Raw genomic sequence first — 23,987 nt, forward strand, 5'->3', positions numbered from 1 at the left:
AGCTGCTAGGCACTGGGTTTTGAAGCACAATTCTGCTGCATTAACCTTTGATATTAAAAAAAAAAGACAAACAACTTAGACATGGATGCTAGCCTTTGTTTGGCATTTATAGCTACAATTTAGTGAGCAGCAGTGAGGGTTCAGTATGCAATTTTGAGAGGTGCTGTAAAGCAGCCTAAATACTAAGAATATTCTGATTTTTTAAAATGCAGATGAAGTAGGAGGTAGTTTTGTTTTAACTTATGCATGTGAAGCATTAGAAAAATTTTTTCCTGCATTTCAGTTTCACATACATGAGAAATTAAAGCAAAATGAGTGAGGAATGCATTCTGCAATAAAAGGTCACATGAATGTCTACCACATCTGTTTATAGTAATTATGAACATAATTAACATAAGAATTACAAATGAAATAATGACAAGCTGAGCAATGAGATATTATGCTATAATGGTCATATGTTGGAATTCTCACATTATAGCACACTAGAATTCACATACTCAAAGAAAGAAAGAAAATGCTAGATTTTTATCTGAATTAATGCTTCAAAACTTATCTGCCTGGGGCAGATGGACTTCTTGCTTTTATAGGAAGGTAACCTATTATTAAGAAAAGAACTAGTTGAAATTAAGATTTTTAGTCTCTTCTGTGGACTTTAAGACAGCTGTGATTATAGAAACCACTTTCTGTGGTACACTTAAGATGTGATTATATTTCTTCATTATTATATTGCCCTTTTTTTTGGTCCAAGATTGAAAGCCTTGCAGTAAAGTGTTTGGAAGAGAGACTTGGATTCTTCCCATTTGAGAATTGGTTGATCTTTTCTATAACTGAGCCAGAAGTCAATGAACAAACAAGGTAGTAATAGAAATACTGTCCATTTACAAAATTGGCAGGTTAGCTTTGCCCAGTTTTCTTATACCCTTTAGTGTTTGGATTCTTTCTAAAGAAAAATGAAGCCTTTTCTGGACTTGAAAGTAGTAGTGCATATTTTAAAAATAGCATCTCTTCAGAGAGAGTGTAATGGAAAAATCACTGGGCATTTGTAAATTGTGTATATTTTTTCTTCCCAGAGTTGCTTTGGATTAATAAGCATTTGCATGTAGTCTGTGTCCACACTGATCTTAACTAAAATGCAATGATGAAGAAGGTACGTGTGATTGTGTCTGGTCACTGTGAATGCAGTTTTCTTTAACAGCTAGAGGAAAGTTGAGGGTGACCGTTCATGAGAGCTGAAATGATACTCCAGAAGTCTGTTATTGAATTTAAAACATGTAAGAATGAGATTTTTACCCAGAAAGCTCACTGGATTTTGTAACGTATCCTGCCAAACAGTTTACATCTTACCTCTGCGCTCTTCTCTAACTATTGAACCTGGGCACTTTTTGAAGCTATATGGAGAAATATTACCTTGTTGTCGTTTCAGTGATGCCACAAGGTTTTCCACATTATTGGATTACTGGGAGATTGTGACAGACCCCTTTTTAGCTGACATTCATTGCATGACAAGATTTTTCACACATGCCCTTCCTCCACCTATGCCCAGCTTTTTTCACTTTGCCTTTTCCATCCAATTTCTCTTAATTCTTTTCTTGGAATGGGAATAGAGGGAGAAGGATAGAGGTGAGGATCCGCTGCATAGAACACTTTTGGCTAAGAGATTTGGAGGGGAGTGCTTGATTAAACAATGCCCCCTCACTTTCTAAAAGGCTTCTTCAAAATTTGTCTACTGAGAGACGACTGCTAAAGAAGCTCTTTCTCTTGTGTGTGGTTTTCTCTACACACTAGCTTTGCTGTCCCCACCCCCAGCCCCCCATCAGACTCCCCCACCAGACTCCCCCACTTCCCCCTTTATGTTGAAAGCCCATGCATAAACTGTTCTATCACCCAGAGTTTCACTGCAGCTGGGGCTAAAGTGTGCGCTCGGAACAATTATGTAGTTTATTGGCTACATCATTCGGAACTCAGTCTTCATACTGCTATGAGAGCTTCTTAACCAGGCTTCAGTGCCTTGAAACACAGCACAACCAAATACTCCCGCTCCCCCCAATAAAATAACCTTCTTTGCTGCATTATCTGCACTCCATTAAGGATCTGATCAGATGTTCTGATTGTCTGATGGGTGCATTTAAAAGTGAAAAGGGGCTCCCAAGGGACTACTCAGGTGTATCTCCCTCCTCACCCTGCTAGGGTGGAGGATGAACTCTGGTCTGACTGCCGAGCATTAGCCTCTGCTTGTTCTCTGATTGATTCTCCGGCTCTGGGAAGGTGAAGAGCTGCAAGGCAGCTCAGGCCGAGATTGATTGCCTCAATTTCAAATTCCCACCTCCAAAATAGACTCTCAGATGAACCCCCTCCCCCAACACAATTTCTGGAGGTGGAGCAGGTGTCTAAGAGTCACCTGTAGCTACCAATCACAAGTGGTCCTTATCACAGTGATGCCGGCCGTGCGAGTCTTCTGCCGGGACACGCTGCAGCCCGGGGAATGCAGCTATTTTATGACTGCCTGTGTCTGTTTCTGGGTGTGTGAAGGGGAGGGGGAGGCTTGGAATTGAGTACCGGGGTCAGCCCGGGAGCACTAGAACTCCACTCGAGGCTGGTCTGCTAGGCGGTGGAACTGCTGTGAGGACTCACTAGGTTTGTTTTGCAAATCGTGCCTATTTGGATGGAGGTGAGGTGGTGACTGTCTCATTTTTATGCTCTGCCAAAAGCGCTCTGGACGTCCCTCTGACCTTGACAGAGCCTCCAGAACGTCCTCAGTCTCGCCCCGGAGCTGGGAAATACAGTTTGCTAGTCTGGATCCCTCCCCTTTGCTTGGAGTAGGGGCAGGTGGGGACCCCTTGCCCTGGCTCTACCCCTCAGCCAGCCTTGAGGTACCACTCACTCCTTTTCCATCCCCATCCTGGGGCCTGAACCCCCTACTCCCTCCATGCCTTTTGGTTTCTTCCCTTCAGCCTCTCTCTCTCTCTCTCTCTCTCTCCCTCTCCCTACTTTTCCTCCCTCTGCCGCTCTGTCTCACACGCACCCTCTGTTTATTTTCCTGCCTCCATCTGGGCCCTGCTGATATTGTAATCACCCTGATGCACGTTGGCTTCTCTCCTCTCCCTCCTGCGCTCACACACTCACTCACACACAATGTGCCATCCTGACAAGCCTTTTACTTCTGATAAGCTCCGATGTGTGTTTAATGAATACAAAGCCGCGGTCTGGGTGCCGCCTCGGCTGCGGCCGCCTCTCCTGCGCGCCTTTGCCAGAAGGTAATCTCCGTGAGCGGGAGGGAGGCGGGCACAGAGGAGGGGGTGGGAAGGGGTGGGGGGTGGGGGGCGCGGGGAGGCTGCCTTTCTCTCTCCCGCTCTCCCTTTCCAAATGATTCAGAAGTCGATAAGACCAGGAGAAGTGAAGATGTAACGTGTTATCTGTCGCTCCTCTTAGCTGGCGGAGAGAATTTACATTTAAAGATTAGCAGAGGGAGGAAGAGAAATCTGCCTTTTGTTGTGTGGGGTGAGGAGGAGGCATCAGTCCCGGCCTGGCCGCTATCTCCCATCACCTCTGCTATCCAGACAGGACTCACCGAGGTGAGATTACTGGAGGGCCTTATCTTTAATTGGGTTTAGTTTTGCCAGTCTGAATAGGTTTAAAGAGACTCGATAAAGGGGGAACAATGGATTATTTATTGACTGGACGGTGAAGCCTCTAGATGAAGAGAGGAGAGAAAAAGCTGCTGAACAACTTGATTAGTTCATTTTTATTTTAAGGTGCGATTGTCTCCCTTCCGGTGGAAAAGAAGGGCCATAGAACTTAGGTGAAATGTGAAGGACTTAAATGTCTTTATTGCCTCTTCTCCCCCACCCCTGCCCGTCTCAGCATCCTCTCCCTTATTTGAAGAGGAGTTTTAATTTCCACTTCTGTGTAGGATTGATAAACTAAGCAAAAAGGTTAGAGGGCTTTTGGAATTGATCATTCGTGTTTGGTTTTGTATGACTTGTCTGGAATGGGTGGTGAATTGATGCTAACAGTGGTACTTGGATGAATCAGAAAGCAAAGCCCACTTTTACTATGGAATCAGTTGGTTTTATAGTATGGTCTCAACAAGGTCTCAAGAAAAAAGAATCAGGTCTGTTAGGTCGATTTGTATTTTGGATTTGAACCATGGGCCTTTTTCCTTGGAGTTGGTTTTAAAAAAAGAAGAGAAAATGTTTTATTGACTCATGAATGTATTTAAAAAAATTACAGTATCAACTTTTCAATATTCTTAGAAAGGGAAAAAGTAAAAAAAAAAAAAAAAGATTGCTTTTGCCTCCTACTCATTGTTTTAGGTAGGTGTTTCTATAGGTAAATATGATCCAGTAACTAAAAGCCTAATTAAAATTTGTTTAAAGCCAGGGGGGCCTGTTTCCTTGTTGACAGCGGCAGATCGATTGGGTAAGACAATAGAGTCCCATTATTTCACTTCCATTGACTGAACATATTGACATTTCAGGTTTGCCTTTGCCTCAGTGAGCATGATGAAACACTGAAATTCACAGACCAACTGGTCAGAGTGGCACATATATTACTGTATGTCATTTCTGCCTTTAGGTTACCTTATCACCCAGGCAGAATGGGAATGGACAGCCTGGAATCTTTTAGAAGGGGTGGAGTGATCTTTGGGCTAAGAAACTGACAGCATGTCCTAGGAGCTTCTTTAATTTTACCCAGAATTGGGTGTCACAGAGAAATCTATGGAGTACTTTAATTTAAAAATCTGAGAAACAGCTTAGCTACCAATCTTGTGTATGTGACACATCAGAATACCCATTTTCAAGATGTACCTTTTTCTTCCCTGGAGGTATTTGCAGTGAGTAGTTGGTCAGGCCATTTAGTTGTTTACCAGCTTGTGCTTGGGTGACATCTGTTCCTTTCCAGTCTGGGGTAGCAAACATCCAAGCACCTGCTAAATCTATATCTGATAAAAGAATATGTAAAGCCCCTTCAAAAATAGGGCCTGACTTTGACTTTTTGTTTCCTGTTTTCTGTTGGCGGGTGGAATCCAAAAATGGAGCATATATCTTTTCCGTCCATGGGCATGCATCGTCTATAATATGTCTGGATAAATACATGTGTATTCTAAACAGTGGCAGAGAAAATACTAAGTGCTCATTATCTTAATCTACATTTTTACACATTTGGTATAGCCTTTGCATGATAAAACTAAGTACTAGGCAGTCATTGAGTAAAAGAAATTTGAATCATACCAAAAGTGAAGATAGGGGTAAAAAAACTGGGACTTAGCGTATTTTTAAAAAAGTTTAATGAAAATATTAAAACTATTATGAATGTGCCTTAGACACAGCAATTGTTGCTATCAAGTAGGCAACTGATGCCCTTTACAGCATTTAGAACAAAACTAGTCCTTTATACCATTTTCATGAAAATGTTAGGTTTCTATTTGATCAGCAGGTGCTGTTGAGATGAAAGCCATGTGTAAATTTTCAGTAGGCCAAAAGTGTCAATTCAGAAAAGGAAAGTGATAAGAGAAAATGCAATCAGTTTTCCTGTTTTCAATTTGTGCAGGATTTGAAGAGCTGTTTTGTTAAACTGCTACATCTGCTCCAATATGAATATTGAACTACTTCCACTAAAAATAACAACCTATAATTTGGAAGCTACTGCAGTCTTTTGTTAATGTGAGTGGGTTATTTAAAAACAAAAAAACAAAAAAATAAAAAAAATAAAAGACAATTTTCTATTCTGACAATCTCTTGCCTAATGTGCATTTTCATTTGTTGGCATTTTTATCCTCAGCAGATAAATGGTATTATGCAATTAGGACCTCATCTTGTTTGACTATGAAAGAGGTTTCCATAGGTGAAAATCCTGGTAATATAAAAAGGGTTCGCACAAAACAAAATTTATTTTAAAATAACCTGTTTAAATATAGTTATTTAAAATGAGACAGTTATTCCTTACATTCTCTAATACTACAATTTTTAACTGACTGCTGACTATTATAACAAAGTTAACACTATTCCACTGCATACTGAGCATTCTATGATTTATTTCACCCTTAATATACCTGCAAATGTAAGTTTAAACTAATCAGGGATATTTTACCTAACAGGGCTTTCAGAATAATTTTTTTCATGCTTAAATAAAATGATTAAATTATGCTTGAGTGCCTGCGTACAAAAGCTTTAGCTTCTATAGTACTGCTAATCAAGTAAGTTTTATGGACAGGGAAAGCACCACATTAGAGAAAAATTGGATGCATTTTACTGGTGACATTTCTAGAAAAGACATGTTCTTTTTAAATTATCCAGTACTAATTAAAAAGAAAACTCTAACATGTCTTAAATAGTCATAATAAAAATGCTTCATCCCTCTAATAACAAAATGAGTGCCAGCGCTATCTAGGTAAAACTGGTCACAGAAAATTAAGGTGGAAGGAAGGCTGATGAAATTTGGATAAGGTTCAATATTGACTCTGTCCACAATTGCAGTTGGGTTGACTTGTGGCTATAGTGATTTGTCCAGCGTGAGACATGATCACTGCTTAGGCTGTGTAGCTGTGGCTTTGCACTTGGACTGTTAGACAAACCCAGAATATCTCCGGAATTGATAAAGCAGAAGATAAACACCAGGAGCCGATAACAGGCTTAATATTAGCAAATGCTACTTAAAAGAAGGAGTCTGAAGAACAGAATTGGGTGTGTATGCGCTTGTGGTTGCATGTATGTAACCTACCAAAGAAGAATACTTTTAAGAAATGCAATTTCCAGTGTGAAGCCAAATTGTGGCATGTTGTGCTGGCATATCTTTCAGAGACTTGGGCAACCATGTGGGTATATTCCCTGGTACAGAGCCCCCGGCACTTTGCCACTCTCGAGAAATGTTGCTGAATCACAGATCAGTGTAAGAAAGTTTATTTCACATACATAATCTTATCACTTGGTATGTGATCTTCTAGTGGGTTATTTTATGCTGAAGACACACTCAGTGTTGAAGCCTTACTAACCTTGTATGGCAGCAAAAGGAGAAAGCTGCTTGTAAGTTTCTTAAAATTGGTCCACTTTATGAAGTGATGTCTAAACCCCACTCATAAAGTAATGCTCCATGGTTGAGGTTTAAAATGCATGAGAGGGCCTCCCCAGTGGTGCAGCGGGTTGATCGCTGTGCTATGAAGCTGTCCACAGCCTCTGCAGCACGGGTTCGATTCCTGGCATGCCAGGGAGATACCCACATGGCATGGCAGACCTCTCCTGTCTCGCCCGCCACTCCCCTCAGCAGTGTCCTTGGTCCATCTGCTTGTTATGCTCCCCGCTCTGTCTCTGAATTCTCTTGCCCTCCTGCGCCTCTGGCCTGTATACCCCCCGCCGCCCCCCAACCCCCGTGCTTGTATAAATCTTTAAAAAAAAATAAATACGTGAGAGACCCTCATGCCCTCATGTTAGAAGGTTTAAAACCAATACTGTTTACAACCACTAACTTTTTCAGTGACTGTAATAAACATTTAAAATCCCCATTTTGGTAGTGTTAATAGAGATAACTTGCATAAATTTTAAAAAAGATTATTTATGCATATAAGAACTGGGTATAGCTAGAGGTGTGTGGGGTGAGAGGATTCACCAGAGACAGAGTGGGTGGGGGCGGGTAGAACAGGCAGATTGACTGAAATACACTGCTGAGGGGAGCAGTGGGTGAGACAGGAGAGGTCTGCTGTGCCATGTGGGTTAACTCCCTGGACGGGGATTGAACTCATGCTGCAGTGGCTGGCTATAGCTTGATAGCACTGTCTTTATTTTATTTATTTTTTTTTTTTAGAGGCATGTTTATTTATTTATTTATTATATTTGTTTGTTTGTTTTGTTTATACATGCACTGGGTACAGTCAGAAGCGCGGGAGGGTGAGAGAATTCACCAGAGCCAGAGCGGGGAGCAGAGCAGGCAGAAGGACTGAAGTACACTGCTGAGGGGAGCAGCGGGTGGCAGGAGAGGTCTGCGCACCATGTGGGATCCTCCTCCGGTGGCCGGGGAGCAGCCGGGGATCGAACCGGCGCAGCAGAGGCCGCGGGCAGCTTCGCAACCCAGCGCTCAACCGCTGCGCCACCGCCACCGGGGAGGCCCTTGATAGCACTGTCTTTAACCCCTGTGCTACCAGGGAGGCCCTTGACTTGTGTAATTTAACTTAAAAAGGAATGAAACAAGCGTTTGTTTTTGTAAGTTTTATATTGGTAAAGATCTCTGCAGGCAAATCAGTATTTGGGTGATAGGGCCTTTAGAATGTGGAGGACACAATGGAACATTTTCCCATTTCCAATAATTTCAGCACCTCTGAGCGTCTTAGGAAATAGATTGACTACATTCATTATACTCTTTTAATCTGGCACAGAAACCACTTCTGAGTGTGCTCTGGGCTTTCAAGGGCTGCCACCTAGTTGTTGGTCTTGGGAGAGAGAAGAGGAATTGACAAATACTAGGGACCTGCTGTGATCCTGGCATTAACCTTCCCATGTATAGTCATCACTGATTTTAAATAAATGATTCACCAGCATTCTACTTTCTTCATTTCTACATTTTCTGAGCTTGACCTTTGCCCCAATTTAGAAAACTTAGATTTCCTGTGTTCCCAAAATTATTTACTGACTTTGCTCCCAAGTTCTAATAATTAGAACGTTATTCTTGGTATATCTGGTTTAATATTCTCCTTGGGGTCCATGATTACATAGCCATGATCTCTGTATCCTTTGCCCCCAAACTAGGAATCAGATTTGGCTACTGGCTGACAGATACCCGTAGATACACCCAAGTGTATGTCAGTCTCTCAGTACCTCCTATCTAGGCTTCTCCATCATGAAATTCTATTCCCTTGTCAGAATACCAGCTTTCTGTGCTACACTGTGGCCCTGAGGAATCAATCTGTTCCCCTTGTTGATCTCATCCAGCATTCTGAAGCTGTCTTCTGGCCCAGTGTGTCCCATCCCAGTTGGTTTGGTCCCCTATCTCTTGATTCTCCAGTTGGCCAGGACCAATCTCCTGTCATGTCTTTTTAGATTTATTTTCTTCATTTATGCATACAAGAAATTGGGGTGTAGGCCAGAGGTGCCGGGGGTGGGTGGTGGGGATGAGAGGATTGCTCAGAGATAGAGTGGGGAGCAGAACAGGTTGATTGACTGAAATACACTGCTGAGGGGGAACAGCAGGCAAGACAGGAGAGGTCTGCTGTGCCATGTGGGTCAGCTCCCTGGCTGGAGATCCAGACTGCTGCAGTGGCTGTCAATAGCTTGATGGTGCTGAGTATTTAACCCCTGTACCACCAGGAAGACCCTCCCGTCATTTCTTAAGAGAAGGCCTCTGCACCATTGTGAATTTGTAACTGCTTGTGTAGTGTGAAGGGCTCTCAGTATTCTCAAAAGAAGGATCTGGTGAGAGTGTGTCTTTTCCCTGACTCATTAACAAATTGGGTTCCCTTTCTAGTTCTCTTGCTGTGTAAGCTGGTGCCTTCCAACCCCAAGGCAAATTCTGCAGGAGTGAAATAAAGGGGCAGACTCCGTGAATGATCTTTAGGTCTCCCAAATCTCATATTATGAGTCTTTGTGATACCTTTGGGATTCTCCCATGGTTATGAGAATGAAAAAAATTTATTTGTATTTTTAATTCTGAGTGGGTGGACTCTACTAATCTCTGTGTTACTGGGACATGGAATTAGTATAGAACATCATGACTTCCCCATTATTTTTCCATTGTATAGAGGTGGCACTGGGAATAGGCATTTTTTTTCCATAACCAGATAGCTTGAATGTTAGAGGATTCTCTGAAATTTAAGTTGTTACTTTACCTTTTTCATTTTTAAAGATTTATTTGTTTATACATATAAGAACAGGGGTGCTGCCCAGAATTTGGGGTAGGGCCCTGAAAAGATTCACCAGAGAGAAAGAGGGGAGCAGAACAGGCAGATCTACTGAAATATCCTGCTGAGGGGAGCAGCGGGTGAGAGAAGAGAGGTCTACTGCTGCAGTGGCTGTGGATAACTTCATAGTGCTGAGACTTAACCCCTTGCGCCACCAGGGAGGCCTCTGTTACTCTACCTTTTTTGAAGGTACATGACAGAGGAAAGAGTCTGTCTATGCTATGAGAAGCACCTAAAGATGTTTGGTTTTGCTCAAGGGAAGTAACTTTAATCATTTTCCCCATAGTTGCTGTGCAAAATAAAGTTAGTGGTTGGGGGCAGGAGTGAGGAGGCCCTAGTGCTCAGGCATGAGGATCATTGGTTGTGGACCAGGCACAAGGTCTGGACCTCAGTTACTCAGGAAATTTAGAAAATTACCTCTTATAACCATTTTTGATGAGAACCTGGTAAGTAATTGCTTATTTAAATGAATAGGGCTAGGAATCAGCTCCTAAGTAAGAGATTGAACATTACTGAATATTACTGAATATTACATTATAGAAATAACAGAGAAACTATTATCAGAGATGTAATGGCAGGTTGACTAAAGTAGCTCAAGAACACGGTGGCCACTACTAACATGAAATGAAGCAAAATATGACAGGGGAGTGAGTGAGCTAGTTGTGGCCAAGTCTATAGAACACTGGGAGAGAAATGAGCTCTAAGGTGCTATTGTGAAGAGTGTTTGGGAAGTCCTTCTGCTAGACCTTGGGAGGTGCATCTGATGGCATTCAGATAGGCCAGTGGAGAGGCATTAGGAATGTAGATTAAGAATGGTACCTGCAAATGCTGGTGTGCAGTTGTAGTGCCAGGGAGCTAACACAGCAGCACCGCACAGAACATTTCACATGCACATCTGACTTTACGAGGGGAATATTAGAAGTTGGGAAGTCATCCCCCTGTGGATGTTGTAAGCGCAGTGCAATTTGTGTATTAAATACAAAGTCTTTGAAGTTGGTTGTCCAGTTGGTTGAAACTAGATATATCATACATACTCCTTTCTCTAACCCCAAGATATAGGAAGATGTGAGCTATAAGATAGGTCATGAAAGACTGCTAGTTTATTTTCTGTGTCTATGCATATGTTATGTACACAGTGATGAGCAAACACAGCTGGGAAGAACAGCAGATGATATTGGGACTGGAACTGTGGTGTTTATCAGACTGACATAGTAATCCTTCTTTCCTGTGAAAGTGTTCTTTTTAAGTGACTGTTAGGATTCTGTAACTTTTATCATGTGTCAGACAAGTATTCAGAACCCAACCCCTCTACCTACCTGTCACACATTTTCATTCTGATCGCCGGTCAGACTTATTTAATAATCAAGATACACATTTTACCTCTGATGGGAAACAAATGTGGACAGTGGATTCTCATTCTTTTGTTTAAATAAGGATAGGTAGGCCAGTTGAGATTGAAATGGAAAATAAATATGATCAGCCCCCATTAACTTGTCCAAGTCAAGATTTGGGTTGGCTGGAGGGAGTGGATATAAAAAAATCAGAGGAAAGTATCAGTGAAGAGCAGTAAAATAAGTGGGAACTTGTTCAACCTAATTGGACTTTTTTTTTTTTAAAGACATGCTCTTTAGGTAGTGACAACCTTTAGCGTATGTGGAAGACAATGAAAGTTTTTACTCCTGGTTGTAAATCTGAAATAAATTAATAAATGCCTCCTAGGTGTAAAGCAGTGTAGAACAGGTCAAGTTTCAGTTTCTACTACTTGATTGACCTGCTCGAGGCAAAAGAGCTACAGAAAATGATGGGGCTTGACTACCAATTTAATTGGTAAGTACCAATTAAATGGGAGGATAAATGAGATTTTTTAAAAGATTTATTTATATAAGAACTGGGGTATAGGCACCAGAGGTGTGGGGGGTGAGAGGATTCACCAGAGACAGAGTGGGGAGCAAAACAGGCAGACTGAGCGAAATACACTGCTGAGGGGAGCAGTGGGCGAGTCAGGAGAGGTCTGCTGCATCATGTGGGTTGCTCCCTGGCTGGGGATTGAACTGGTGTTCAGTGACTGCGTACAGCCTCATAGGTTGCATCCCAACCCCTTGTGCCACCAGGGAGGCCCAGAATAAATGAGATTTTAGAAGTGGGAGTGGGTTAAAATTTCAAATTGTCTTGAGGTAGCATTTATCAAGGGAAGTTATTGTTGTGGTATATGGGTAGTTACAAAGTAAAAATGGGACAAGCAGAAGCCAGGTGTGGAAAAATTTATGCAGCAGTAGTAGGGCAGGGTAGGTGAAGGTGAAGAGTGAAGAAATGAACACGTGTGGATATAGAAAACAAAAAGACCCTTGATCAATTACTGGGAAATAAGTAGAAAGATCATAAATGTTCAGAATAGCAAACATTTTGACTTAAACTTTTTTTTTTAAAGATTTATTTTATGCATACAAGAACTGAGGTATAGACAAGAACTGGGGTATAGAGGTGCTGGGAGGGGGATGTGTGTGTGTGTGTGTGTGTGTGTGTGTGTGTATGTGGATTCACCAGAGACAGAGTGGGGAGCTGAACAGGCAGATCCACTGAAAATACACTGCTGAGGGGAGCAGTGGGCGAGACAGAAGTCTGCTGCGCCATGTGGGTTAGCTCCCTGGCAGGGATCGAACTGTCCTATGGGACCCCTGAGGCGGGGTGGGGTGGCATGGAAGGTGCCCCAGATTGGGTTCAGCCCTCTCATTGCTCCCCTTAGCACAGAAGAACCAGAGGAGACCTACTTTTACAACAAATTGCTTTATATATTAGATTTTCTAGTTGGACTGCTTTTGAACAAAAGATACCTTGGTAAAATAGATCTTAATAAAACCAAAGTGAAAACAAGAAAACCGTGGCAGGCAAGGGGAAATGATGGACTAGTTGAAGTAGTGTTTCTGAAGAGCTGGTCTCATTGTGATGGGCTGGACAGACTGAAGTGCGAGGGGGACCAGAGGTGGAAGCCAGACAGGAAGTTTGCTGCAGCAGTTTACATTTTAGACAACATAGGATGACCAGGAGTAGGTCTGTGAAAGCAGAAGGAAAGAGGCAAATCTAAGCAACAGTGCAAAGGAAAAATAACTTGGTTATAGGAATGGCTTTAGAAAGGGCCAAAAGTTGGCATCTGGATGAGATGTTCAGTACACTTGGCAGGCCAGACTTTGGGAATCACTTTGGATGGCTTGAGGGGTTGCTTCCCTACCCGTTGTAGACTCAAAGTCTTATGGGCCTCCGAGTCACAAATATATCATGTGCAAGACCATGAATTTTTCCAAAAAAGAAGCCTGAGGAGCTTATTTATATATCCTTGCCCCACGGATTCTTATTCACCTGTACTTTTGGGAATTGGTGACAGGGCTGTCAAATGGTAGGTGTCCCTCAATGAGTACCAGGGACATGGTGAGTTGATTACTGATCTCTCTGGGACTTGGCTGCTTTCTGTGTTTTGGCTTCCAAAGAGATTCCTTTCTTTTTGGAGGTACCTTTGGGCTATGTGGGAGAATAAAAAGTGATTAGGTAGGCTGGGTCTGGAGACCTAACTTCCCACTTAACCAGAGTAGTATATTTATATTACGTATTTCAAGCATTAGACTTTTGTTTAGAGGATAATTTGTAAAACTTGTAATTCTAACACCATGTAGCACAAAGGAGGCTGAGTAAGAAGTCAAGGAGCAGCTGAGAGAGCAGAGTCATGTCTTGTAAACCAGTGTGTCCCAGAGTCTAGGGGGGAGCAGGGCCAGAGCGTTTTGAGGGGCCTTTGAATTCCATTTATTCTGTACCCTAAGCATTGTCTACAGATCAAATAGTTTTTCATGCAATGACATTTTTCAAATATGTTTTAAGAGACTAATACACTAAAGCATTACTGAGTTTAATAGAAACTTGTCTTTATGTATTTTACAATCAGCAGATAGTAAATGAAATATATCATGTGAGGGACCATGATTTTTAGTTATAAAGTGGAGGTCATTTATAGAAGTAAAGGAAGTCCTTTTATACAGCATAGGATAGTAAGTCCATAAGAATAAATTGCTTGCTGTCTCCCCTATTTATGGATTTTAGTTGTTTAGTTGGGAGAAACAACAGCCACAGAATTGCCCTGTTTGAGGATGTTTAGGGTAAGGTTCATCAAGATAACATGATGTCAGGGTTTTTCTCCTTATTTTGTCCAATATTATTTAATGTGAAAATACTGTGAGGGTTCTCTTTACTCTTTGAAATTTAACTGAATTTAGAGCTTGTGGTTTGTTATAAAATCTGTCAGAATTGATTTTTTAAAAGATTTTCCCACTCTCTGTTGTCAGTTGTGCTTGATAAAAACTAATCACAAATAGTCAAAAAATGAATCCGTGGTCTCCCTGGTGGTTCAGGCAGTTGAGTGCAGCGCTGTGAAGCTGTCCGCGCAGCCTCTGCAGTGCCAGTTCTATCTCCGCCGGCCGCAGAGATGCCCACATGGTGAGGCAGACCTCTCCTGTCTTGCCCACTGTACCCCTCAGCAGTGTATTTTGTCAGTCTGCCTGTTCTGTTCCCCGCTGTGTCTCCGGTGAATCCTCTCACCCTCCCACGCATCTGGCCTGTACTCCGGTTCTTGTATAAATAAATCTTTAAAAAAATGAATCCTTATTTTTTAAGAGAATGAGACTGATTTATATGTATTGATTTGTAATCATTCCTGCAATACAGTTAAATGGAAATAAAGCAGGGTGCATAATTGTGCACCTAGAATGCTACATTTGCACACACTAAATGCATAATATTGTACCTGTGAAAGAATCTTGTCCAAGCTTCTGATAATAGTAGTTGCTTTTGGGGAATACCTCAGGTCCAGGAATTGGTGGTATGTAGGAGACTTTTTCTTTTATGTCCTTGAGTCTTTTTCTAAAACTACCTGTTTGACTCACTGTTTAGTTAGAGACCGTAGCATCAGGCTAGGGTGTATTAGATCTGGATTTACTTCTGGGGGAAAGTGATCTACTCTCTTTTCTGCCAGGAAGTTGACTGTTGTGGTGAAGAGCCCTAACTCCCAAGTGCTTTACCATTTGTTGAATCTCCTGTTCCCCCTCTTCATCTGGAAATAATTCCCATCTAGATAATCCACGCTCTTATACGATGGTCATTAGAGTTACATGAGGTGATATGTGAAGCATAACCTTCCGGAAAGCCTTGCTTATTCTTGGCATCTGACTTGACCACTCTGGAACTGTCCACCACTCTCCTTCAGAAATCCTTGTAGGATTTTTCTCTCTCTGGCTGTTCCTTTTGTCACCCTTATTCAGCAAATACTTAATGGAGAATCTGGGCCTGCTTGACCCCTGAGCATATAGAGATGTTTAAGACAGACAGTGCCTGTGATTTACTAGCCCTTACTGTTTTGTCTCCTTATTTTTGTTAGCCCTTTCTCACCTCAACCTTACTCGAGACCTGTTTCATCTGGGAATCTGAGCCCAACCCACTTTTCTGAAGTTTTCAAGATGTCTCTGCCTCAAAGATAGAATTTACCACATTCAACTTTTTGCTACTATTATTGTGATTCAGAGTCTGTTTTGTAAGCTCCTTGAAGGTAGGAGTCTGGAACAGCTGGGGTTCTTTCTATGCTTTCTTAAATATTTGTTGAAAGCACATGCCTTGAACTCAAGTTACTTAATATTGTCCTGAAATATTTCATTTTTAAGGCCAAAATGAAATCTTGGTTTCAACATCAGTTTCTTTCTTTTCTAATATCTTTGCACCCTGGCCCATTTCATTATGTTCTCTTGTCATACAATTTATTGTTGCCATATTTTGACTTATAAGGCAAAACAACAGCAACAACAACTAAACCCCACCCCTTTGCACAGGTTCAATTTTAGGCAGACTGAAGTGTTCCAGGCACTTGCATATTCATAAATGCCTGTCTTAATTATTTTTGATCCTGAGGTTCACAAACACGCTTTTTGTAAAGGATGCGCTTCCTGAAATCTGAGCAAACATGTTGTGTATGGACATACTTATGAGCTGGAACTGCCCCTTTGATCAGGGACCCAGTCAGAATGGAAACCATCTGAGTAGCTCCCAGCTTTCCCTCAACCAGATGCCTCCAGGTTTTCCCTTAGTTGCCAGGGGTCCTCTGCCCTCCTTTGGAGCCCAGGTCTGTTTTCTGGGCTCATCCTTGGGCTGAACATGTCCCCTCAGTATCATTTCCTCGCTTCCCCCAAGCCCCCTCCCAATTCAGGCTTGTCTTTTCCGACATAGTGTGGGATTCCTGCTGCTCTGCTGTGTGATGAATTGCTATAAAACTAGGGATGGTACTGTGTGGTAAGTCAGGTCTCGCTCACCCAAGAATGGAGAAGTGGGTAAGTCTCACTGTTTTCTCCCTACGTAACGTTCATTTGAAGAGAGATGACTTCAGAGTGTCAGCCTTCAATTCTTGAATGCAAGGGACTGAACAATTTCAGACAGATGGGAGGAGGCATAGTGGTTGGCTTCTTGGAATGAAATTCACACATTGTCCTCTTCAGTACACACCTGGAAATGAGCTCTTCTAGAGGTTTCCCCACTTGCCTGAGTTCACTGTGGATGAGTGCGAGGGCAAGGTCTGAATCTAGATTTTCTTTTTGTCCCTGGCTTCTCTGTTCCAGGGCTCACTACTCTTCTCTCGAAGTCTTCAACTCTCCCTACCTTGGAATTTTCTATGTGAACAGGGTCAGCCACACAGACTGCAGGTGGTTTTTATGTTAAGGTTAAAATGGAAAACTATCAAGACTTAGAAAAGTTACTACTTAGAGTATGAAAAATTCCACAGCTTTACAAGTTTGGAGGTGGAGGGTGGAGGTGAAAGGGAAGAATGAGAAAAAGATCAGCTGATAAAGAGCAGCAGTGACCAGACCATGTTTGCAGCTGGACAATTGTAGATTTTTTTAAAGATGTTTGACCATCGACCATGAATGCAGATACTTTCAAAGTCCTGTTTTTCTTTCATGTGAAAGTTGCCGGCATGGAACAGATGCCTTTATTTGGAAAAATCAGTCTTTGGAAATAATTGGTTCTCTCTTCTCTTATCCCCTAGAGACTCTCTTCCACAGATGAAATCAGATGAGGGGGAAAAAAAACATTTTTAATAACAAAACATTAGTTTGTGGCATATCCTTCTTTGTCACTACAAAATGTCTTAGGACCTGCAGCTTAATTCCACCTATTTAATAGTTTTGTTGACTGATCATAAATATTTTATGTGTATCACTAATAGTACAGTAGTCACTTTCAGGAAGGAAAAGAGTATGATTGTACTAGGTCATTTTTGGGTAGTGACCTAATGTATTTGTTTTATTGCCTTGAACCACAATATTAAAACAGTTGCTATCACCTTTCACCTATCAAATAAGGAACTGAGCACATTGAATAAAATATTTGTACCAGTGGTACTGAGATAGCCACATTATAAATGTTATCTCTCATCTTCATTTGTCCTGGTCAGTTAGGTATTAGCCTGCTTTTGAGATTCAAATCTGAAACTTTTCCAATGTTAAGTGACTTGTCCAGGATCAAGTAGCCTAGTGTAAGTGGAAAATCTGCTCTAGCCAGAGCACCCATGCATTGGGCTGCTAATTGGTCAGTGTATATAGGTGACAGCTACTTTAGGGTGTTTGTATAATTTGAAAAGTAAATTACATCTACAACACAGAAGTAATATTTAAGAGCTTCCTACTGCTTTAGATTGTCTGGTTTGTTACTTGTTCATGCTGGATTGTCGATTTGCCTAAAAATAGATCCTATCTTGGTCATCTGCCTTCTGATTTTTTTTTTTAAGATTTATTTTTATTTATGCATACAAGAACAGGGGTGTAGGCCAGCGGTGTGTGTGTGGGGGTGAGAGGATTCACCAGAGACAGAGGGGGGAGCAGCAGGCAAGACTGGAGAGGTCTGTTTCACCATGAGGGTCAGTTCCCTGGTCGGGGATAGAACTCATACTGCAGTGGCGATAGCTTGGTAGTCCTGACACTTTAACCCCTGCACCACAAGGGAGACCCCTGATTACTTTATTCTTTAAAATAAAATTTGAAGGATTTAAAAATAGTGCTTATCACAATAAGAGAAAGGAGCTTAAAGAAAGACTAGAAAAGATTCATATGTCATTTGTTCCTTTGTTTACTCAGCCCATATCGAGTGAACACCTGTGAGCCAGGCTCTGTACCAAGCACTGGGGATGCACAGAGTAGAGTAAACATGGCCCATTCAGTGACTATAGTGCATTGAAGAAGAGAATGAAAACGTAATGAGAATAAAATGGGCACTCTTTCCTATAGCAGGAAATTTATTTGGTAAACTCAATTGGGAGATAAATCTATGCATAAAAACAGCTAGAGAGTATTTTGCACCTTGAGAGTAGTATGAACTTATGCTGGAGTTCCTAATCATGGTTTTTTACTGCTTAGTGTGGGTGGAAGGACTGACCTCACAGCTCTGGGTGCCCAGGGGTGATTCCCACACATTCACTTGGTATGTCCAGTAAATGGGGAATGGGTTCAGGTCAACAATTTCTGTCAGGTAACTGTTGCCCACCCTGATATAGACCCATAAATGCTATTACAATTTAATGAAGAGGAAATAATCGCAAGCCCCCGGAGTGGTCAGGGAAAGCTGTGTGACAGCAAGGGGATGAATTGTGCCTTTGTAGCATTTCATTAGGTGGAAGTCAGTTCTCTTTTTCTCTTTATTTGGGCTACTTTGTGCCCAAGTACAGTTCTAAGTATGGAATTGAGTAATGAGCAAAACAGAGGAGACCCCCTGCTCTCAAAGAGCTCACAATTAAGGGGCTGAAGAGGGAGACAGATGATAAAGACATTTAGATTGTTCCACAGTGTTCTAAGTGCTGTGAAGACAATTAAAAGCAATGTTAGAATGACATTGGTTGGGGGGGAGGAAGGGTTGTTGATGATGAGACTATTTTGGTTGGATGGGAAAATCATCTCTGAAGAGGTGACACGAATAAAACTTGAGTGTTGAGAAGGAGTTGGCCATGCAGGAATCTGTGGGAAGTCAGTGGACAAAGCTGTAAAGATGCGGTGATGTTTTCTGTGGGGGTTTGTCTATTGAAGAGCTGACCTTGTAAGGGCATTTTGGAGGGCAGATGCTGAAGGTACATTTTGGTACCGAGTCGTGGGGTGTCTTGAAGGTCAGAATTGGGCAAGAATAGGAGTGTGTGTTTCTGCACATGTAGTAGGGGATAAGTAGTGAGAGAGTCTGTTTGAGTGTATGTGGTGGAAGCTTAAGGAGGCATGTGTATAACTGGGACATTGATGACCAATGATGAGGGACACCCAAGTGACACAAGGTCCTCCTAATCACTTCCTGCAGAAAGTTGAATGTAGTCCTAAACTGTGAATTGCATATGGTGCTTGATTGCCTACTTCAGGGGAATAAGGGAGAATTGTCTGATAATTGAGATCGTGGACGTGGTGACAAAGGTAACTACCGACAATCCAATGACAGGTACTGTACTTATTAAGGTAGTGTTTTAGCTATGGTACAGCAAGTTCCTTTTGTGCAATTCCCTTTGGAATAAAGAACTAATTGTATTTTGATTAATGCAAAAGAGCATTCCTTATGCTAGAAAATGTTTTCAATAAATTAGAAAAGTTAGGTTTTGACTCAGTCCAGGTTGATAGATTAACAAAGAGCTATGTCTAAAGCATCCTTTTGGAAATGACTATATATTATTTACTAAAAGAAAAATTGCTCCAAATGTTGTTACAATTCTCTAGAAAAAGTGTTTGGGCAGCGAAGGGATTCCTGGCAGTGATTGAGGAACACAGTAATGGGGAACAGCACTTGATCTCTTTTGAGGTTGATTTTGATGTGTGTAGTCTTTACATCCTATTAAATTTTTGAAAGATAAACTGATACAAGAATGATTTGCCAAGGCCAGCAACTCTTCCTTTTAAGACCTTGGCTCAGTGTACACATTGAAGGGATGGGGGAGGAAGATAAAAGCATTATAAATATGAGGTTAACTGAATTCAAATAGAAGGTTCTCTCAAGTTATTGCATTCCTTAGAAAATAAATACATTGCGCATATGGTTAAGATTGATCAAAAAAGTATTCTGTATGCCAGTGATTGCATTCCCATCTGTGATTAAGGTTTTCTGTCTGCATCTGGTTTTCACATTATATTTCTGTAACAAGAATCCTTTATATAGCAGAGTTCACTTTCTGTATTTTCTATTAGCTGCAGCTTGAACTACTGCACGGATCGCAGATTTACACATGTGGTTTTCATTACTTCATACCATTGAGAAAAAGTAATATTTGTTTGGGAATGTATGTTTTCCACAATTTCCATGGTAATACAACATGTTGAGCCTTTTTAATAACACTTGTAGGACTACAAATTGTTTGAGGCATTCTACTCTTGGTGGAGTTTAGCTTTTAGATTTTCCTTAGTGTATGTTCCCCTCATGAGGTTTTACAACTTTGAGGACTTTAGACCTGAACAAAGTAATTATTAAAGATAGAGACATTTTACTGTCACCTGTATGTGATGCAGACTCTGGTGTAGAATGTCACAAATAACTGGGTGGATATTTTATAGTCCTCACAATCAGTGCTCATTGTATTACTGTTTCACATAGGAGACCATTCACTATGTTGAACGTATGAAGCATAAACAAAATACCCCAAAACCATTATTTTGGAAAATCCACACATTAGTTCCTTTTGTGTGGGGTGGGAGTTGGGGGATTATCCTGTTTATTGTGATATAATGTTTCACATATAAAATAGTTAAGTGTATAAAGTCCTCATGGGTCACTTTAGGTTTACATATTACTTGTTTGTGTTTGTATGCCATGTTAACATTTAAGAATTAATAGACATGTCCACTTAAAATATTTTGTAAATGGCATCTTCCTGCCAACTTTTCTCCATTCACTTCAGAATACTCTGATTAAAATAGACATGGTGAAGATAAAAAAGTGAAGCAGTATATTCTTTATCAGAGGATCATTTATAATTGAGAAATTTATCTCTTTTTTTTTTTTTTTATTTTGAAAGATTTACTTATGCATACAAGAGCTGGAGTACAGGCCAGAGGCCCGGGGAGCAGGGGGGCGTGTGTGAGAGGATTCACCACAGACAGTGGGGAACAGAACATGCAGATCGACTGAAATACACTGCTGAGGGGAGCAGCGGGAGCAGCAGAGACCTCAGGAGGTCTGCTGTGCCATATGGGTAGCTCCAGGCTGGCCGGGAATTGAACTTCTGCTGCAGTCTCTGCGGACAGCTTCATAGGTTGCATCTTAACCCTTGAGCCACAAGGGAGGCCTGAGAAATTTATCTTTTAAAGGCGGTTTATACAGCAATTTTATGTACCTTCAAACTGAGCTACACTACACCATTGTGATTAATAAACTTAGTATTAGTCTAGTATTTGTAATCATCAGAAGGAAGACATCGACTTGGACTTTAGGGATTAACATGTGCTTTGCCTTCTTCAGTGGAGATGATGAAATATGGTTCACGGGCGTGATCTACTTGTATCAGACTGATGCCTTTTGTTGATGATTGTCTAAGCACAAAATATTATCAAATATGTCTGAATCTAAGAAAAGTGTCCATTTTCTTCCTTTTTTTCCCCAATAATATTTGTTTATCCTCTATTTATAAAATATTTTTACCTTACTATAGAAACATTGGAAATAATGGAATTGTGTAGAAAATTACCTATACTTTCATCTTCCAGAAATAATTATATTTAATGTCTAGATGGATTTACTTTCAATATGTCCTGGTCTCACACCCAGTACTTGACTACATATATACTACATATATATGTGTTTCACTCATTTTCTTACTGAGATTTTTGCTTTGATCATTTGGTAATAAAATTGTTAGGTTTCATAGTAAACTAAATGTTTCCAACTTCTGACTGTTTGTCTCTAATAGTCTTTCTGAGTTTTAAGACAATTTCCAAGAGATAACTAGTATTGTGTTCATCAAAAAAATTGTTTAATTTTTACCAGAAATAATAAAAGACAATTGATTGCATGATAGCAGGGTCATAATGTAGCATGTAAAGGGTATTAGTTAAAAAAAACTTACATTTTATTTATTTATATACATTTGAGTATATTCACTTTTAATATCTAGAGAAATTAAAGCTTGTCATCTTAAAAAAATACTGACAGTAATCGTAATTTTTTTGATAGTGCTTTTACAAATCTTTATTCCTTTCATCTATTGAGTTTCTGCCTTGTATGCATATGATTGTGCTAGTTATATTTCATAGATTATAAGAATTTGTGATACTTTTTCTATTCATGGTAGTGGTAGTAGTAGTAATAACAGAAGAGTAATGGGCACTCAGTAGTTGAGGATGGATGAATGAATTCTAAACTTGCCAAATCTAGCAAAAGTGAGACTGTCTGCTCTAGAGATAAAAAAGAAAGTAGTAGAAGTTAGGTGATTTAGTAAAATGGTTCACCAATAATTGTTATTGATATCTTTCAGCCACTTGATCAGTTCTTTGAGACTATTTTAGCTAATAATGACCATGTTTACATTTGAAGACATTGAAACAATATGGACACCACTTGGTTTTGAAGCAGGATTTAACTTGCATGTAAAATTTCATAAAACAAAAGAAAAACATGTCTCAAGGTTTTCTAAAGAAACAATAATATTTGATATATTATTTAATTTTTTTAATTAAAAGAGGTTAAAAAATAACTAATACATTCTTTTTAAGGTATTAATTGATGTACATATTTTAAAATCAATTGCCAGGTTTAAAACCAGTGGCCAGGTTCACAATGTATCCAGCTTTGAGTCACATGCTGAGTGAAGAGTCCTTCCTTTTGAGCATGTTGTCATAGGACCTGAGAAAGGGGGGATTGCTTGTGATTCTTCTAAAATTTAGAAGAACTTGTATCTGTTTCTTAAAACAAACAAAACTGGTCTAGTATTATCATGTAAATAGATGGGTGTGATACTTCAGACTGGTTGTGATATATGCGTTTTTTTTCCCTTTGTTGTTGTCAATAGAAAAGATTGATCTCTGGGCTGGTGAACATAATATCTGTCCCAGTCAGAAAAGGAGAGAGGAAATTAGCAGAGCTGTTGGTGGAGAATGATATCTGTCAAAAGAAACACTTGGAGAGCACTGAGTTTAGTAATAGGTGACTGCCGGAAAAAAGGGAACTTTGAATATTGTCAAGGTAAGGAACAGACAAATATTTTGATTTTGCAATTTCCTTAACATGCCAAAAAACCATTCTCTTATTATATTTGTTCACACTAAATTATAATTGTGAAGATTTTCTTTTCTTTTCCTGATTTTTGTTTTTTTTTCTAGTGCCGGTGGACAAAGAGTTTAAATTACATATTAAAAAAATTGTCTTTGAAATCTTTGGATGTGGGGTTGGGGGGATCGATCCATCAGTCTGCCGTGGGAAAGCTTGTTTGATAGCTTTGGGTCTAAAGATATCAAATGATCAAGTACCAAGTTTTTTTCACTCTCTTCTTGTTGCAGTGCTTCTTGCCATGTTTCATAATACATCTGTTATAAGCTGAGCAAACTTGGAGATAAAGAGCGAAAGCTATGCCATGATTTCTGTGTTTGTTGTAACTAGAGATGGTGTTTTCCGAAACAGTTTGTTGACTAAAGACAGAAGAGAAGTGCTTTTCAATTTATTACTTCTGATTGATTTGATTTTTTTGGTTAACCTTTAGATGTCATCTCCTCAGCAGAGTTCATGTTCATGGGCACGTTTAAAAAAAAAAGTAACCTTAGGAAAATAGCAAATACAAACTTAAATGTATTGACATTTGGCAAAGAACTCCTAACTAAAAGTCTGAGACATTTAAAAATGAAGCAGAGCCCTGAATTCAGGGTTCCAGAGAGTTAATATCTCCTGTAGCCAGTTCTGTTTTAGGGTTAATGGACTTGTGCAGAAACAGAGGAATAAGGAAAAGCTGCTGAGTTGAGCATCTACACAACTGTGTGACACTGCTGGGCACTGTTGTTGGGGAAGGGATTTTGGAGTTTCATGATTACCTGCCTATCTGCATGGAAAGAGGGAAAGCAGAATACTTAGCATTTATTTA

At 40.4% G+C, this 23,987-nt stretch overlaps 1 protein-coding gene across 1 annotated transcript in view; it reads left to right on the forward strand.

Moving 5' to 3' along the window:
* Positions 1-3,132: 3,132 nt before the first annotated feature.
* RUNX1T1 (RUNX1 partner transcriptional co-repressor 1) overlaps positions 3,133-23,987 on the forward strand; it is a gene marked incomplete at both ends in the record, with an annotated part of 127,742 nt that continues 106,887 nt past the window's right edge. Inside the window, 4 exon segments of the mRNA XM_084229465.1 lie at positions 3,133-3,228; positions 3,230-3,254; positions 3,430-3,513; positions 3,516-3,572. Of these exon segments, the coding sequence (XP_084085591.1) occupies positions 3,133-3,228; positions 3,230-3,254; positions 3,430-3,513; positions 3,516-3,572 (262 nt within the window).

This window comes from Talpa europaea, assembly GCF_964194135.1.
Source record: "Talpa europaea genome assembly, chromosome: 3".
NCBI classification, from domain to species: domain Eukaryota; kingdom Metazoa; phylum Chordata; class Mammalia; order Eulipotyphla; family Talpidae; genus Talpa; species Talpa europaea.